Source organism: Polypterus senegalus, chromosome 1 (genome assembly GCF_016835505.1).
Source record: "Polypterus senegalus isolate Bchr_013 chromosome 1, ASM1683550v1, whole genome shotgun sequence".
NCBI classification, from domain to species: domain Eukaryota; kingdom Metazoa; phylum Chordata; class Cladistia; order Polypteriformes; family Polypteridae; genus Polypterus; species Polypterus senegalus.
The window spans coordinates 55,778,577-55,796,171 of record NC_053154.1 but is presented as its reverse complement, the minus strand read 5'-3'; the positions used below and the strand labels follow the sequence as shown (position 1 = coordinate 55,796,171).

General features: G+C 38.3%; 1 protein-coding gene across 1 annotated transcript in view; it reads left to right on the top strand.

The window, feature by feature from the left end:
• The window catches only part of LOC120526187 (protein kinase C-binding protein NELL1-like), a 1,449,010-nt gene that overhangs the window by 211,653 nt on the left and 1,219,762 nt on the right, over nucleotides 1–17,595 (top strand). Inside the window, exon 3 of the mRNA XM_039749219.1 lies at nucleotides 7,932–8,082. Within this exon, the coding sequence (XP_039605153.1) occupies nucleotides 7,932–8,082 (151 nt within the window). The remainder of the gene's footprint in view (nucleotides 1–7,931; nucleotides 8,083–17,595) is intronic.

Sequence of the window (17,595 nt, the reverse complement as noted above, 5' to 3'; positions counted from 1 at the left end):
TTTATTACAATATACAGATATGTTAACATCATTTAAATAATCTATATTGTTAATAATTAAACCTGCGCAGCGCTAGCAAGGATCTTGTGCCCCGTTCCAAGCAGGTAGATTGTTCCTACCTCACTCTGTATTCTTGCTGGTGCTGGCACGACCCTGGATGGATAGATGGAATAATTAAACATGTACTACGAAGATATTTCAATGCTCCTTAAAAGTTTTGAAGAATCAGCATTCTAAGCTTACAGATGGCTTAACATCTATTACAGAGCTGATTGTGTGGTGATTGGTTACTGGAGAAAGAAAAGGAAGGACAGGAATTAGGGGTTACTATGTTTGAAAGAGACAGTACTGCTGCAATAAATTATTTAATCGAAGGTCGCGCACGGCGCAGCAAGAATCTTGCGGGAGGCAGGAACAATCTCTGGAAAAGGGCACCAACTCATCACTATCACTGCACCACCGTGTTCCCATGTTTAATAACATGCTTTAACTCCTATCATCTTGAAAATGATATCAAGTATACATCTCAGTATTTATATTATTCAGAGAGCTGTAATATTAAGAATGTAATGGATTCTGTGTCCTGTCAGAGAAAGCCTGTTTAAGAAGCACATAGTGATTCACACACATAGAGCACATAGAAGAACATATACAAAACAAAGCATTTAATGTGCTAATTTAGTTACGATGGTATTTGAGAAATTAGTATATTAAACATTTTTCAGATGAAGTTCATGATGTTCTACTTTAATTACAAAATAAACTACGTGATTAAAGTTGAAATTTTGAGATTAAAGTTGACATTTTGAGCTTTTTTCCCCACTGTGTGCCTATTTTTTTTCTTTTCTCTGTACCTTAATAAGCTTTCATATGACACTAAGGTGGTGGGCTACGACTTGCCTTTTCATGGCGACTTTGATACCTGACTACTTCTTTTTTATTTCAGGGCACTGTACAACTTTGTGAACTTGAGCTTTCGAGTGTCTCTGACACTCTATGTCACTCAATCAGCTTCCTTTTGTTGTTTATACCGCTGTTAAAACCAATAAATACAGTGGAACCTCAGTTCACGAATGTCTCGGTACACGTACAACTCGGTTTACGACCAAAAAATTCGCCAAACTTTTGCCTCGGTTCACGACCACACACTCGGTATACGAACAAGCCAGTTTCCCTTTAGGTTTGTACATGTTCAGTCTCTCCCTGTGCATTTCCTGTGCAGCGAGCGAGCGAGGAAGAGAGAGAGAGCGTGATGCACGCGTGCAATACACACACACACACACACAGAGGCACGCGAAACAGAGGCAGACACACACACACAGGTGCTCGAGACAGAGGCACACACACACACGAGACGGAGGCACACACACAGGCGCTCCAGGCTCGCGAAAGAGAGAGAGCAAGCGAGCGAGCAAGCGAGAGAGGGAAGGCTGGATGCATAAGGTAGAAAAAGCTTGTTTTTGTTTTCAATTCTGTTTACAGCGATTGGTTCTTAGTGTGCATTGTGGCAATGTTACTTTTCTTGGTGGTTTATTAAATTAAATTAACATTTGAAAAATCTGTATTTCCCTGTGCTTAAAACTAATTAAAAAAAAAAAATGTTTTTAGCGAGCGGTTCCTACCACTATAGCGCGAACTATTGCAGTGTTAGTTTTCTTTGTTGTTCAAGGTTTTCTCAGTGTTATTCAATGGTTTTACATTTAGTTTACTATTACGCTGTGCATTCTATGGTATAATTAACTATAGTTGTGCTTAAAAACTAAAAAATATACATTTACATACAGTTCATATGGTCTGGAAAGGATTAGTTGTATTTACATAAAATCCTATGGTGGAAATTGCTTTGGTTCACGACCACTCCGCTGAAATTCTTCTATATTCCCCTGTGCTTTTGCCATTGCCTTTTCACAGAATGCTGAGCTTAAGGGCTATTTATATTGACATGCATATTCAAAGAGGCGTAAATCTGGGAGGTGTTTGGGAGTGGCAGCAGGCGCGTGCATGTGTGTTACTTTTCACGCTGACCGGGATTTATGTAGCACAAGAACGTGGAAGTTGGCGAACGCACAGATTTATGCATGTGGATTGTTTTGTGCATACACACATTTCCAATATTGTCCGTACGCCATGTTTTAGTGTGAATTCTAAACACGCCGTTATGCATGAGGTCCCAGGACTGATCGTGATGGTGTTCTGAAGGTGACATAAAACATACAATCTTTTAAAGCAGTGATACAGAAACCCCCACCTTTGCACATCTAATACATCATTCACTCATTGATGCAATCACGATTTTTTGCCATACTGCAAGTAGTTAAAATGTTCCATTATCTTTCATACACCTTTTTTGTATGCTTTATACTTAACACCAGTCACCAAGTAATTTGGTAAATTTAAACTTGTTTATTTTAAGTCACTTTGTTTACTTATTATAGTGGTGCAGTGGTTAATGATGTTGTGTCACAAATCTAGTTTCCTAGCCTTGAATTAGGTACATTTTGTCTGCATGTTATCCCAGTGTCTGTGTGAGTTAATAGTGAATTCCATATTGGACCTGTGTGAGTCTGGGTGTGGATATTTGTGTGAGTGTGGGTTCTGTGATGGTCTGAAAACCCTGCTAAGGGTGCGTTTTTTTTTTAGCAGCCAATGTTTGCATTTGCACTGCAATGCAACCATGACACTTAGTTGGATTAATTTGTTTGAAAGAATTTTTTTTATATTTACTTGTAGTAGCTATAGCTTGCAGATTGTGCTTGTGCAAGGTATGTCAGAGATCCAAAATAAATTTTGGGGTGCTAACCAGGTCACTCTGTTTAATCAATATGTTAAATTGCAACAGAAGTAGCGCTTGATGGTGAAAACAACTGAAATACAGGGCTGCTATGCCTTCCCTTATTAGGGTGTCAGGTCTGGAGTAGAGATTTGTTTCAGGCGGAGGTTTTATCCAAATGAGCAGCCACCTTCCAGGAGAGCCTGAAATATACAGTCCTCTGACCAGAAGGGGTGGAGGTAGTTGCCGTCACAGGGTGTCTTCTCTGTGCTGTGGAAATAGAAAGAGATGATACCATTAGTGTTTGCACCACTTCTCGTCCCTGGCTGGTATTGCTTATCAAGGATGAGCCAGGAAGGTGACCCTCAGATGCATACATGGCATGGCATGTACATTAGTTATTAATGTATTTCCAATGTACTTAACAGGATATATCTGATTTTTTCAGATCTGCTTTGAAGGCTAGACTTTGTTTAAGAGAAGCCATGAGTCCCAGAGTATAAAACTGATTTTGTTTTTAAAAGTTAGTAATATGTTTTGGCGGTATGGTGGCGCAGTGGGTAGCGCTTCTGCCTCGCATTTAGGAGACCTGTGTTTGCTTCCCGTGTCTGCGTGGGTTTCCTCTGGGTGCTCCGGTTTCCTCCCACAGTCCAAAGACATGCAGGTTAGGTGCACTGGCGATTCTAAATTGCCCCTAGTGTGTTCTTGGTGTGTGTGTGTGTGCGCACCCTGCGGTGGGCTGGTGCCCTGCCCAGGGGTTTGTTTCCTACCTTGTGCCCTGTGTTGGCTGGGATTGGCTCCAGCAGACCCCCGTAACCCTGTAGTTAGGACATAGCGGGTTGGATAATGGATGGATGGATAGTAATATGTTTTGCTTATGCAGGGAGTAATGAATTTTACCAGCTACAGCCCATCCTTTGCATTTACTTTACCTATTTCAAGTCCTAAAAGCAAGATACATGGCGTTGGCACAAGGCATCCTGTGCACTGTTGTATTGCATAATTAAGGCTAATTAAATCAGATTATTTAAACTTCAATACGAGTTTGGGTCACATTGATGTAATAAAGACCTGCCTTTATTAATTAACATTTTGGCTTTGTTGTTCTTCTTTAATGTACAGTACTATAGACTGTTTATTCATTCCTTGTTTTAAAATTTTCCAACATTTTATAACTGAAGGAAATGGTTAATATCATCATGAATTTTTTAAGATATTCGCTATATATAACTCAGCATTGTGTTATATTAAGATAACTTTCATTAAACTAGGGGGCTTTACCACCTGCTTGCTTTGCTCGCCAACCCCCTGGCCTTTACTGCGTGCCAGCCATTTTGCATCTCGTTCGCTCGTGTATGTAGATTTCACTTTCAGCAAATAACAAATCTTTTAATTCTCACAAATAGGCCTCTTAATTGGGAAGACACACTACATTTCCTTGATGGCAACACGAATTAGGCGATCTGCTAGTCTCTGACTTAAAGTTTAAAGCCGAACAATATCTACATACTTCTGTCATATCACCTATGTCCATATATATGTTTCGTTATTTCATTGAGTAATAATTTCCGTTTGTTAGCGCTAATGCGATCTTTACTATCAGTCTTTTGAGACTGTTGAATTTTAGTACTTTCACGATCTCTAACCTGTACTGCATGTGTATCGCACCAACGTTTTTGAACCTCTTTACGACATTCTACTTTGTCTTCTACTTTTTGTCTTTTATTTCTGACCCTGCTTGGAGCTGAAAGCACAGGAACTGTGTCTGACAATAGAATTCACACGATTGAGAAGTGAGTGGACCATGGGCATGGTTGTAAATGTTTGAGAGGAGTGCAGGACTTGTCAAAATCTCTTAGCAGAAAGTCTCGTCTCCCCCGGGAGTTGAAATTATCTTTGAGAAAGTCTCGTCCCAGGATTTCCTTTGATAATAGAGAGATATCTTTGCATATGGTGGCACTGTAGAACAGCTCAATGACTCTGGGTTCAAATTTCAAGCCTGATCTCAGTTTTTGTGGAGATTGCAAATTCTGACTGTTTGTCTAGCTTTTACATTTTTCTTATCATGCATCCCACAGATGCATGTTTATTTAATTGGCATTTCTAAATTGACCCGCTTTGTGTTTGAGTGTTCCCTTCAGGATCCAGGGCTGATTCCTACCTTGTGCTGGATACTACCAGGGTAGGCTTTGGCCGCCAAGACTCTAAACTGGGCAAAGAGGGTAGAGAAGATGGGTAGATGGATGGAAGAGTTTGTGCAGAAAAATACTGTGGTGTGGTGGCAAAGGTGGCTGAGATGCTTGACACAAAGCTGCATCACCAGGGAATCCTAGGATGTGGCATGGGTTTCTCTAACGTATGATGTACTACATCTGTAAAACCACTGGAATGATGTTCACCATGAAAGGCATTAAAGTCTGATTGATGTGATTCTGCAGTACAGAAGTGCTTCATAATCATTAGTAAGAAAGTCTTGACAACTATCTCATAAGCTGTTTAATATTAAAGGGAATTTCAAAGAGCTTGCATATCATCACATGTGCCCTAATTTCTCCGTAATTTGCATATACCATTCATCACTGTTTTTTATTAATTACCGATGTGCACCTTTGCATTGCTGATCTGTCCTTTAGATGTTGCTCCCTCATGGTATACTTTTATCAAGGCATTATGGAGGAGATAAATCGAAAGACTCCAGAGGCCTTCTGAATTGTTAATGCACCTTGAAAATTTTCTTTAAGAAAGTTATTCACTACATTTGTTGTTATTGTATAGCATGTTAGGTTCTTAAAAACAAAAAAAATTAATGAGAATAAACTGAATTAAATCTTTAAGCTTATTGGTGAAGTGATTAATATTTATTTCTTGGTATATACCATGCCTGTTGAATCTTTATTTTCCCTAGAAAAAAATACAGAATGAATTAATTGAAAAAAATTATAAAGATAAACTGTATTTATGAAGTTATCCATCCAATCCTGTGCTTTAGTTGTATTGTTGATCCAGAGTAATGAAGACTAAGTTTAGGCTCCTTGCATGATGTGACAAACACAAGTATTTCTCATGTCTTCCTAAACTATACAGAATGTAAAAAGTGATCGTCTTCTGAAGATGACATAAAAGACCCTGCTTGTTTTGGATCAGCTGCTACAGTCTGTCTCTTTTTAACACAGCTACAAAGTACTTTTCTTTTCTTTCTATGGAAGAATAGACATTTGTAGTGCAAATGCAAACTGTTGAACTGTGAAAGTTCTTTAACAAAGACTTTATCAGCACAAAATAGAATTTTGCTTCAACCCCACATAATAAAATTAAAACTGGCATTCACTAAAGTTTGCTTTGACAGCTGACAATATAGTTTAAGAAATACAATCAGAAACCTCCACTAGGCTTCAGCTGTCTATACAAGTAAGCTGTTTGACTGAGCTCTGTGATGAGAAACCCATAATTATTTTCTGATGACTGACTACTTCAGGCAATACATTCAACAACCTTTTACAAGCTTATGTTCACCCAAAGCAATCTAACCTTCATTTTGGTAATCAAAAAAATATTAATAGAGCCCATCCATCTATACACCTATTTTATTTCTATATAGGGTCTGTCCCAACAGCAGTGGCCCAAAATCAGGAACAAACCCTTTTGCAGGACCATTGGTGTTTCACCCTGTGACAATTTACAAATTAGCCTAACCAATGCATCTTTATAATTTGAGTGGAAACTGGAATAGTCAGGGAAAATGTATATGAACTTTTATGTTGCTAAAATTTTTGGATATACAAAATCCCAAATAATGCATTGTTATAAACTGCTGTTTATTCCAGTGGAGTAGGCATAACTAAGGTTTTCCAGGAGAGAAAGAAATCTCAACACAAGGTGATATGGAGAAGGCATTTGAACCCAACACCCTGGCACTATGAGGCAATTTAGTCAACTGTTTTGCTGTTTTACTTTATATATAGGGTAATGAACCAATGCTGCCATCCATTTACCTTGGATGTCGAATGTTGGGGCTGGGAATGACATCAAACTTGACAGCATTCCGGAAAAACATTTGGAAAACCAATATGGACGTGTCCAGGAAAATCTTAATTATGCTTGCTCCACAGGAATAAACAGCAGTTTATAACAATACATTGTGTGGTATTTTGCATATCCAGACATTGTAGGAACAGGCCCATGGATAGAGGTCGGACAGTACTGTGTGTACGACTGATTTAATGAGATACAAATAAACAGTAGTGCTAATAAACAGTATAATACTACAGCTTTCACTAAAGTTTGCAGTGTATGTCGCCATTTTGGATTGACGTCAAGATCTGAAGTTGGACAAACTTGACCCAGTATCTGAGTTTCAGAGTTTGAAATCCAGTTTAAGGGGGTTCCCCTTGGGATTAATAAAGTATCTATCTATCTATCTATCTATCTATCTATCTATCTATCTATCTATCTATCTATCTACTCCACTTCAAATGAAATTCAGAATAAAACTGTAACAGTATATTTCTGCCCATATTATACAGATTCTCGTGTATGAATTTATGCTCAGACTTTGCCATTGGCACATTATTTCCCTATATCTTACTCAAATAGGTTTAATGTCAATGAACAGTTTTTGGAGGGATAAAAACAAACTGATTTCCATCCATCCAATATCCAACCCGCTATATCCTAACTACCGGGTCACAGGGATCTGCTGGAGCTAATCCCAACCAACACAGGGTGCAAGGCAGGAAACAAACCCCGGGCAGGGCGCCAGCCCACTGCAGGGCGCGCACACACACACACGCACCAAGCACACACTAGGGACAATTTAGAATCGCCAGTGCACCTAACCTGCATGTCTTTGGACTGTGGGAGGAATCCGGAGCACCCGGAGGAAGCCCACACAGACATGGGGAGAACATGCAAACTTCACGCAGGGAGGACCCGGGAAGTGAACCCAGGTCTCCTAACTGCGATTGATTTTAAAAACAAAAAAATTAAAAGTGAAGTTTTGAGGCTTTTGTGACCTCTGCCACTGTTACTGTTCTTCTTTGCATTCTGTGATTGCATTGTTTAAGTAAATGTGGTAGAGTTCATGCTACAGATTCAGCATGTGCATATCACTGAACTTCATGAAAATGTTCATGTCTTTTTTTCTTACTCTCCTCTTTGCCAGATACAGATCGAGAAATCCATGCATCACCACATGTGGCAGAGAAAGTGATTCAGCTCTTTAAGAATAAAAGTGAGTTCACTTTCCTGGCAGCAGTCCAACAGAAGTCATCAACATCTGGAGTCATATTTTCTATCCATGAGTCAGAACACAAGTAAGTAAAAATGTACTTTTACATTATAAGAAGGTTAGGTTACTAGTCAGTCAGCTGCAACCATTTTAATGACTTGGAATATATGACTAGATGCTGAAATGTTTGAGAATGTCACATATTTACTTATTTTGCAAAAACAATGTAATAAAAAAAAATAACCCAATGAATTGAACCAAAAACATGAATTCACCTGGAACTATCTGTAGACAATATTTTGTATTTCTATGACTGTGATAATAACAGTGAGAATTTCTTCTTATATATAACAATGAGAATAATATATATATATATATATATATATATATATATATATATATATATATATATATATATATATATATATATATATATATACTATGTGTTTAAGTAGTGCTTGGATGGCAGGGGGTTCCCAGGACAAGAGCCAACATATTTAGAGAAACAGAACCACATTGGCCCTGGCAGAACCCTTACACATTAGTGTGGAGAGAAAGATGTGACAAGAAAGGGATAGTCTTAAGTCAACAAGAGGTATGCACCAGAAGTGGAAGATTTTCAAGGCAGTCAGTGTAGTGTGATGACTAAGACATTAAAATTTGCTGCAGCTGACTCACTGTGTGACCCTGGGTAATATGCTTAGCTTGCCTCATACTCTAATTCAGTGTTCTCAACCTTTATGGCCTTGGGACCAAGGTTTACTTATAAATATTTTACAGAGATGTTGGTCACTTCAGTAGAATGTGTGCTTTCAACTTAAATGCAGAAACAGAGACAGCCATTCATGACCCACCGATGGTGATCAAAAGTGGGTCTCAATGCCATGGCTGAGAAACAGTACTCTGACTTGAAAATAAGTGAATATAAAGAGTTCATATCTATGATAAGCACTTTGGGTTGCTTTTTCTATAGCAAGTATTTATATAAAATAAAGGCTGTTTTCTTTGATTAAGATCAGAACAGAGTTTGAAGACATGATAGGTTGATAAAAGACCAGCAAATCTTTAGGCTGATTGGTGGCAGCACAAAGGTCTAAGCTGGGATTGTTTTGATTCTTAATAAGTAATAATACACAAGCAGGGATCGTGTTGCTGTTTTTAGGTTCACGGTACAAAAGCTGCCTTTTGAATCTTAGACCAGCACAGTAAAGTCTGCTAGCAGGTAATCCATCTTGATATTCCTCTAGTTAAAGAGGTAACCCCATGGCTTGGCCTGGAGGTGACCCAAGAAGGGGGTTAAATAGAATCTCTTACTAGAGGATCTTTGTCCAAATTCTTTAAAGTCATATTGACAAGGGAAAGAGATTCAGTTGTCTAGAGCAGGGTTCCTCAATCCCAGTCCTGGAGGGCCGCAGTGGCTGCAGGTTTTTGTTCTCACCCAGTTGCTTAATTAGAAAGCAATTCTTGCCAACAATTTAATTTCATGGCTTGTTAGTGCTTTAACTCTGCTATGTCAGGTCATTCTCATATCGTAGATTTTCTTCCCCTTTCTAAGGATATCATCCAAATGATTTAAAGCCTAAAATGGATGAGGAATTCTCAGTCTCAGTTTTTCTCTTCACTTTCCTTCCAAGTACAGTGGTACCTCGGTATACATCCTTAATCCATTCCAGGTCCTTGGACTTATACCAAACAGGACGTATACCAAACTAATTTTTCCCATAAGAAATAATGTGAAAATGATTAATCCATTCCCATGAAAAAAATTTCTATTGTGGTGGCATATTATACATGGGGTTGTAAAAAATAATTTAAACACTGCTTAATACTAAAATACATAAATACAAAAGCAATTAGATGAAATAAATGAAAATTTATCCTCACTTTACTTTTTAATAACGTCTTTGTTTTTCACAATCGTAGATACTGTCGTTCTCGGCAAACGATATGCAACAGCCATGTCCCGGATACGCATGCCACCTTCATATTTTTCAACAATCAATTCAAATTTACGTGAAAAAACACAAAATCACGTTGTGATGATGCGGGTTTGCTGTATGCTCCCATCTGCTGTCGGGGAGCCCTTGAATCCTACACCATCGATAATGTGCTAACCTCATCGGTAACAACAAAGCAAGGGGATGGTGAAAAAGTGCAAAGTGCTTTTATTAAAACAATCAACAAAACAAGGTGTTCAAATTAAAGTGCAGTCTCCAAAGTTCCAATAAATAATCCATAAAATCAGAAGTGAAACGTGGAGGTTAAAAACAATAGAAAAAAGTCTTCTTAAAAACAACGAGGTTAAAATACAGCAGGAAGCATTCTTTAAAAAAAAAGCAAGAAGCAACCCGGTGCCTTTTTACCTGGCGGCCCCCCTGCTTCCCAACAGGGGACTCGCACTACTTGCAGCTGACCTTCACTCTACCTACTTCAGCCACTTCATGCATGCACTCACTCACTCACTCACTCACTCACTCACTCTCTCTCTCACTCTCTCTCTCTGTCTCTCTCTCTCTCTACCTCCCATCTGTTCTTTATTTTTCCTCCCCTTCTAGCCGACTCGCGCTTCTATTTATCAAGATAAGCAGCCCCAGGAACAATCACGAATGCGGATGGTCTCTCACCTGTGCACTTTGGTGAGAAACGCCCACATCGCGAATCGTCCTGAGAACCACTTCAGCCACAAAACCACCACGCCCCCTCACCAAGCCGTGAGCGCGGTGATTATTTATTTTAAAACTGGGCTTTGACAGGAGCTGTAGACCCGCTATACCACACACTTCAAAATTCACAGAGAGTTATAGCGCGGGCTGTTCACTGAATGCTAGCAACTGGCGCACTGACGCTCGTGGGCAGTCGTGGCTTTGTCTCGAGAGAGGTAAACAAGGGTAGCACGCGAGTCGTATTCCAAACAAAGGTCGTATACCAAGCAAAATTTTCCGTGTCCAAACAGGACGTATACCAAGTTGGACTTATTCCAAAGCAGACGTATACCGAGGCACCACTGTATTTAATTAAACCCAATAGTGCACAATAAATGCACACAGGTGTCAATGGTAACAAGCTAAATGGAGAAATGCTGGTCTCTTTTGTCATTTGCATGCTATTGCTCATTAGGAGCAATTAAAAACTAAGAATCCAGCTATTTAAGACTAAAATGCGCAATAAGGGTCCAAAATCTTAATGAGCGAGACAACTAAAGTGAAGCAGAAGTGTTACTTGAGCAATAAGTGATTCTTATTAAGCAATTGGGTTGGAGCAAACACCTGCAGCCACTGGAGCCCCCTAGGACCGTGATTGAGGACCCCTGGTCTAGAGAGACAAGAGAGGTAAAAGTGTGTTTTATTATGTTTTTAAAAGTGGACAAAGTTTAATGTTGCTAATTAAGTGGTCAAGGAAATGAGATATGCATAAACTCTACATTAGTGGCACACCAGTCCAGTTGTTCAAACCAGAATCACAAATGGTATGAGGTGACAGCTTTAGGGCCTTCACACTTTTTAAGTTTGTACAGAAATTTAATTTAATTACTGGGTATTTACTACTACTTTATCTCAATGTATGTTGTAACCATGCTGGTTCTTACCATTAAATGGAAACATCTTTATTGGGAAAATTTAATGAGTAGAAGAGAATATTGCTAAATTCATTGCAAGACAGAAACAGGGGGTGTTGCACAGAGACTTAATGTATACTGGAGACACGAACATGGTGAAAGCGGGTGTGTGAGGCCTTCACTGTCCTGAAATGGCTTCACAACAAGAGGTAGGCGGTGGAGTGGTGGCTCTGAGGCTAGTGATCTGCACTGGTAATTGGAAAGCTGCCGGTTCCAATCATGTAAATGCCAAAAGGGACTCTGCTCTGTTGGGCCCTTGAGCAAGGCCCTTAACCTGCAATTGATGAGTGCTTTGAGTAGTGAGAAAAGCGTTATATAAATGCAAAGAACTATTGTTATTATTATTAACAATTACCTTCAGGCTTTATCATTACAGGTCCAAAAAAGGGGAGCTGGCTTTAGAAGTTCAAAATATCACAAATATCCCACGTGCAAAAATTGTGACCAAATAACCTGTGCCCTGTTGTCAACTGAAAACACGGTATCTTTGTGAATGAAAGAATTTTTTGAAAAAAAGAGCAAAAAACAGTCAAAAAGCAAATAGGAATGGAATGTTTTGCTTAAAACGCAATCCAAAGCAAGCAAGACTCAATACTAGTTCCAAGCTCAGTAATCCAGATAACAGAAGAGAAAAGTCCACAAAACCAGAAGTATCAAAGAAAAGTAATAACTTACAAATGAACTCCCACACACACTGAATAACAACCTGAGGCAAGCCATATCATCCACCAGAATATAAAGGTGGAGGGTGATCCCTGAGGTGGAAAGAAAAAATGGTCGTCTCATCTCTTGGGGTTTCACCTGCAGAACACTAGGAACATAAAGGAGACTTTACATAGTAAGAAAACAATGAGCAAATGTAACAGAAATGGCATTAAAACATGAAAAATAATGCAAAACTATCAACAACAGTAAAACATAAAATACACATAAGCCAGACTTACTTTTAATAGATTCTTAAATACTAATCTTTTCCAAAGCCAAAGCCACAGAAGGCATTCTTATAATGTGAAGTTCTCTATAAAGCCGAAAGGCCACCATGGCACCACATAATGGCTCATGCACCTGGTAATGACACAGGGTTCTAGCAACGGTCAGTACAACAGAGGAAGACTGGTAACATCAGCTGTCTGCAGCTGCCAATAAGCAAATGTCAGGATACAAGGAAAAAATAATTTCCCTGCCAATGTCTAAAAAAAAAAAATAATAATATGCAATTAAACCGAATTTCATGTGGATTACGACAAGATACAGTTAAGTGTTTTTCAACTTCATGTCATTCTTTTTATTGGCCTAAATTGTAGGGGCAATTTTCATTGATTATGAGGGATTATTTCATTAGTATTATCTTAGGTGTTACAAATGCTCATCTATCTATCTATCTATCTATCTATCTATCTATCTATCTATCTATCTATCTATCTATCTATCTATCTATCTATCTATCTATCTATGTGATATCGTTATTTATTATGTTCATAAAAATTAACTTTAAATCATGTTGTTTTGTCTGGTGCTTCCTGACTTACCAGTATGAGACCAAATATGATATTATGTTTGATTCATCTTGATGACTGGTTATGCAAGATGTTGAGTGTTTTGGGGTTCCCCCCTACTTTTGGCCCTCTAGACCTAAAAAACCCTAATTTTCTAGGCAGTTTTTGGATCATATTTTGAACAGGAAATTGCATCCTTATAATAAAGAGAAAAGCAATGGGTGCCTTTATTAAAATGATCAGAAGTACTTGAAATTTGGCATGTTACATCAACCGACCCCAGGGGTTCACCCCCTATTTAGATAGAGAGGTCAAAGTTACTCTACAAAAAAATCTAAAAAATTGGGGATCAGTAATATAGGCATACCAGTAATGCGCACTGCACAATAACGTGCAGTGAATACACTTGACTTGAGCATTCCTAGTTTTCATCCTCTTTCTCTGTACGTTTAGCATTTGCTTGCTCAGAGGTTGATGTGCTTGCTGCTTCCTGAGCAGCTCTTCTTTTCTTCACCCTAGCGGCCCGTTAAAGCTGATTAAACTGATTAAGTTAGTGTTTGTGTTGCAATTGCTTCGTACATTTTCTTTAATTTTTCACTTAAGCTGGCACTTAAGTCTTCAATCTGCCTCAAGAATGATTTAAGATATGAAGTGACGGTGAAGGTGGTAGGGAGGTGGTAGGGATGAGAACGGCACCCGTATGCATGCGCCACATGGCTGCTGCCAAGAGTTGATTCTACAAGAGGAATAACCTTGGAGGTCAATCTTCACCTCGAAAGCGTAAAGTAGATGTCACATAGTATATGTGTACCAAATTCCAGGTCAATAGGTCAAACGGTTTGCAAGCTACAGGTGATTTAAAAACCTGGACAGACAAACGGATAGCCACGGTTGCGTATTATATAAGAAGATGGAGTATAATTTTATGCTATTTTGAAGTTGCTGATGAGAATGATAATCTTTTTAATATTTGATTCTTTACGGGCTGTCCTAGCCCTCTATGAGACACTCCCCGAAGATTTCAAATGAGAAATTTGAATCATAAGCATGTGGTGCATTGATTTAAACTATTTCAAGGACAGTGATTACAAATACAATATTATTTTTAATTTCTGATCCTTTGCTAGTGACCAAACCATCTATGGGTCTCTAACAAAGGGTGAAAAATAAATTTCTAGTACAATTGGGAATATTTACACTTTAAACATTTAAGAGGAAGGACACTAATACTGACTTTTTAGTTTGCTTATTTTGTCAGTTCCACAACACTGCAAGACGCTATAAATAAAATGTATTATTATTATTATTATTATTACTATCACAGACACAATCAACCACGTTGGAGCTCCTCTTTAACCTTACGGGTATTTCTTTTGGTTAGAGTACTCAATAAAATGTATCATGCAAACATGCCAAGAAATAACATGCAAACCAAACACAGAATGGCCGAATTGAGATTTGAGCCCAGGACTCTGCAGGCTACAGTGCTAACCACTGCACCACTGTGCTTCTTCATTTTATTTTACTTTATTTCACATAGTATAAATAATTATATTTTGCTCTTTTCCATGTGTGTCTTTAATTTTAATGTTTGAGCATCACTTTCAGTATGTCATTCTAATGAAACCTTTAAAATGAATTGATTTCCTTTTCATTTATATACTGAATGTTCCTTACCTTGTGTATTTCTGGAGGCACAGCAGTTAGTTATTTAACCAATCCATCTGCTTTTATTTCCAGTTCATTATCTGTCTTTACACAATTTGTGTAGCTAATGAACTCGCTCTTCCCTGCCTACTTGCTTGACAGAGTTGAGCTTTCTTAAAATCTGTCTCATTTTATTTCTTACAATGAAGCTGTGCGCCTGATATGTGCTGTTTTACTTAATCAGTGCAAGCAATGGTCTCACATTTATTCTGCATTAATGCTTGTCAGAGCTGCCATTCCCTAAAATAAATCTATTTCAAAACAACTGGAAATGCTTGTGAGCTTTGAAAGTCGAAATTTAAAGTGACCTGTGGTTTAATATAATAACAACAAATAACCCCACCCACCATACAGCCACCCAAAAACCCATTTCTCCATTTATTCATTCTCTAGTCCACGATCGAATGAAAGATGAAAAGTGTTGGATAAATTGACATTTTTACCCCCTGCGCCTCGAGCACTCGCAAGGTCACCTAGCACAGTGGGAGCATTTAGTTAATTACCACGGCTGCCTCTATTTGAAATCAGCAAGCAAGGCAAATGTCAGTCTTGGCTAAACACAGCTACTTGAATATCATGGTTTAATTTTAGTGCAGCTTATTTTAATTTACTGTGAATTTCTTATAGAATAGTAATAATTAAAATTAAAAAAAAAACACCTCTCTCCCTCAGCTTGGCTGTGTGCTGCTTGTATTTCAGTTGATTTGACTGATATTTTGGAACCTTTTCTTGGCACTTAGACAGCCAGAAGAAATCTAGGACAGCCGCATTTCATTATTCAGCAGGATTGGTTGCTTTACATTAAAAACATAAATACATTTTAAACAAATCTAACAAACTAAAGAAGGAAGAGTAAAGCTATAGCTTGGGTCTGTTTTTTTACTAAGGGGGTGTATAATTACAGAAGTAGAAGCTTTTATGCTGTGAATTTCATTATAGTTTAGTCTGCCTTAAATAACACAGTAAAATTGGCAGTGTTAAATTAACACTTCAGTATATATATGGAAACAGTGTATACACTTTTAAGTTTTAATTTACCCTGGTAATTTTCTGTGTAAATCATTATATCTTTTTGCATACTTTTCTTCATGGTAGACAGCTATTTTTGCATAATATAAGTCTCACAGGAGTAATTTTGACACAGTATAATGTGGAGTCTACTTCCATTGGCACACACTTTACAAATCTTTGCACTATGGAACCAGTTTTATGGTCTTTATGAATAAAAAGAGATGAATACAGAGGGAGAGATGCAATCATTCAAACATGAATATAAAATGGTCAATAAACAGCGTTCGGGTTCAGGGTTGGTGCTTGTCTAGTCTCACTGAAGCCAAATGTATACTATATATGTCTGAGGCAACCTTGAGTGAACTGGGTGGGGACTGAGTGTCACTTTTCTAAAAAAAATCCAATGCCTCATGAAGGTGCTGCTCAAAGTAGCAGGTGGGTGGTTTTGACCTGCAAAGAGCAGTGGTGCTCTCATTAATCTGGTCTGACAGAGTACAGTGGAACCTCAGTTCACGACCATAATTCGTTCCAAAACTCTGGTCGTAAACCGATTTGGGCATGAACCGAAGTAATTTCCCTTATAGAATTGTATGTAGATACAATTAATCCGTTCCAGACCATACAAACTGCATGTAAATATATATTTTTTAAAGATTTTTAAGCACAGATATGGTTAATTATACCATAGAATGCACAGCGTAATAGTAAAGTAAATGTAAAAACATTTAACAACAGAGAAAACTAACACTGCAAGAGTTCGCGCTATAGCAATACGAACCACTTGCTAAAAACACTTTTTTTAAATGAGTTTTAAGCACAGGGAAAAAAATTAACATTTGAAAAATCCGTAATTTAATGAACCACCAAGAAAAGTAACATTGCAACAATGCACGCTATGAACCGATCGCTGTAAACAGAAGTGAAGTGGAGGTTAAAATCCAATAGAAATGCAAAAAGGTTGAAACAATGCTCAGATCTGTCTCTTTAAAAACAAGCCTGGTGCATTCTTTAACTGCCTTCTCCTTATGCATCCAGCGGTCGCTCGTGTGTGTGTGCGTGCGTGTTTGTGTGTGTCTCTCTCTCTCGCGCACGCTGCACAGGGAATACACAGGGAGAGACTCAACACGTGTGGAAATCATCGGCGCACACAAACCGAAAGGGAAACTGGGTTGTTCATATGCCGAGTCTGTGGTTGTGAACAGATGCAAAAGTTTGCCGAACTTTTTGGTCATAAACCGATTTGTACGTGTTCTAAGACTTCGTGAACCGAGGTTCCACTGTACAAGTTTCTGATTACAATAAACTTTCTACAGCCGAAAAGTTTCCTTAAATGACCGCCACTGAATATGTGTGTTATGTGTGCAAAGAGCACATTGCTCATTTTAAAAATATAGCACAACTATTGCAAGGGAAAAATCTTTCTTTACCCTTAGGTTATACATTGGCATTCAAAGACATTGAATTATGAATTGCTTTTGAAGTAAACGATATGCCAAACCCCATCAGAAGGAGTGCCATTAAGAGAGCTGATAATGAAAAGCCACAAGAGATGCACAACACCTGAATTAACAAATCTGCCTAACGGCATCTTCAGAAGAACGACAAGGTTGCACAACGCCCATCTTCCAACTGCATGTCTAAATGAACCAAAAGAAGTTAACAATACTGTCTAACTGAAAATGCCAGAATAGCCGAAGCACACATAGCATATATACAGTAGACCACAATCTGTTACTCTGTTCACTGTTATGACATATATTGATGCAAT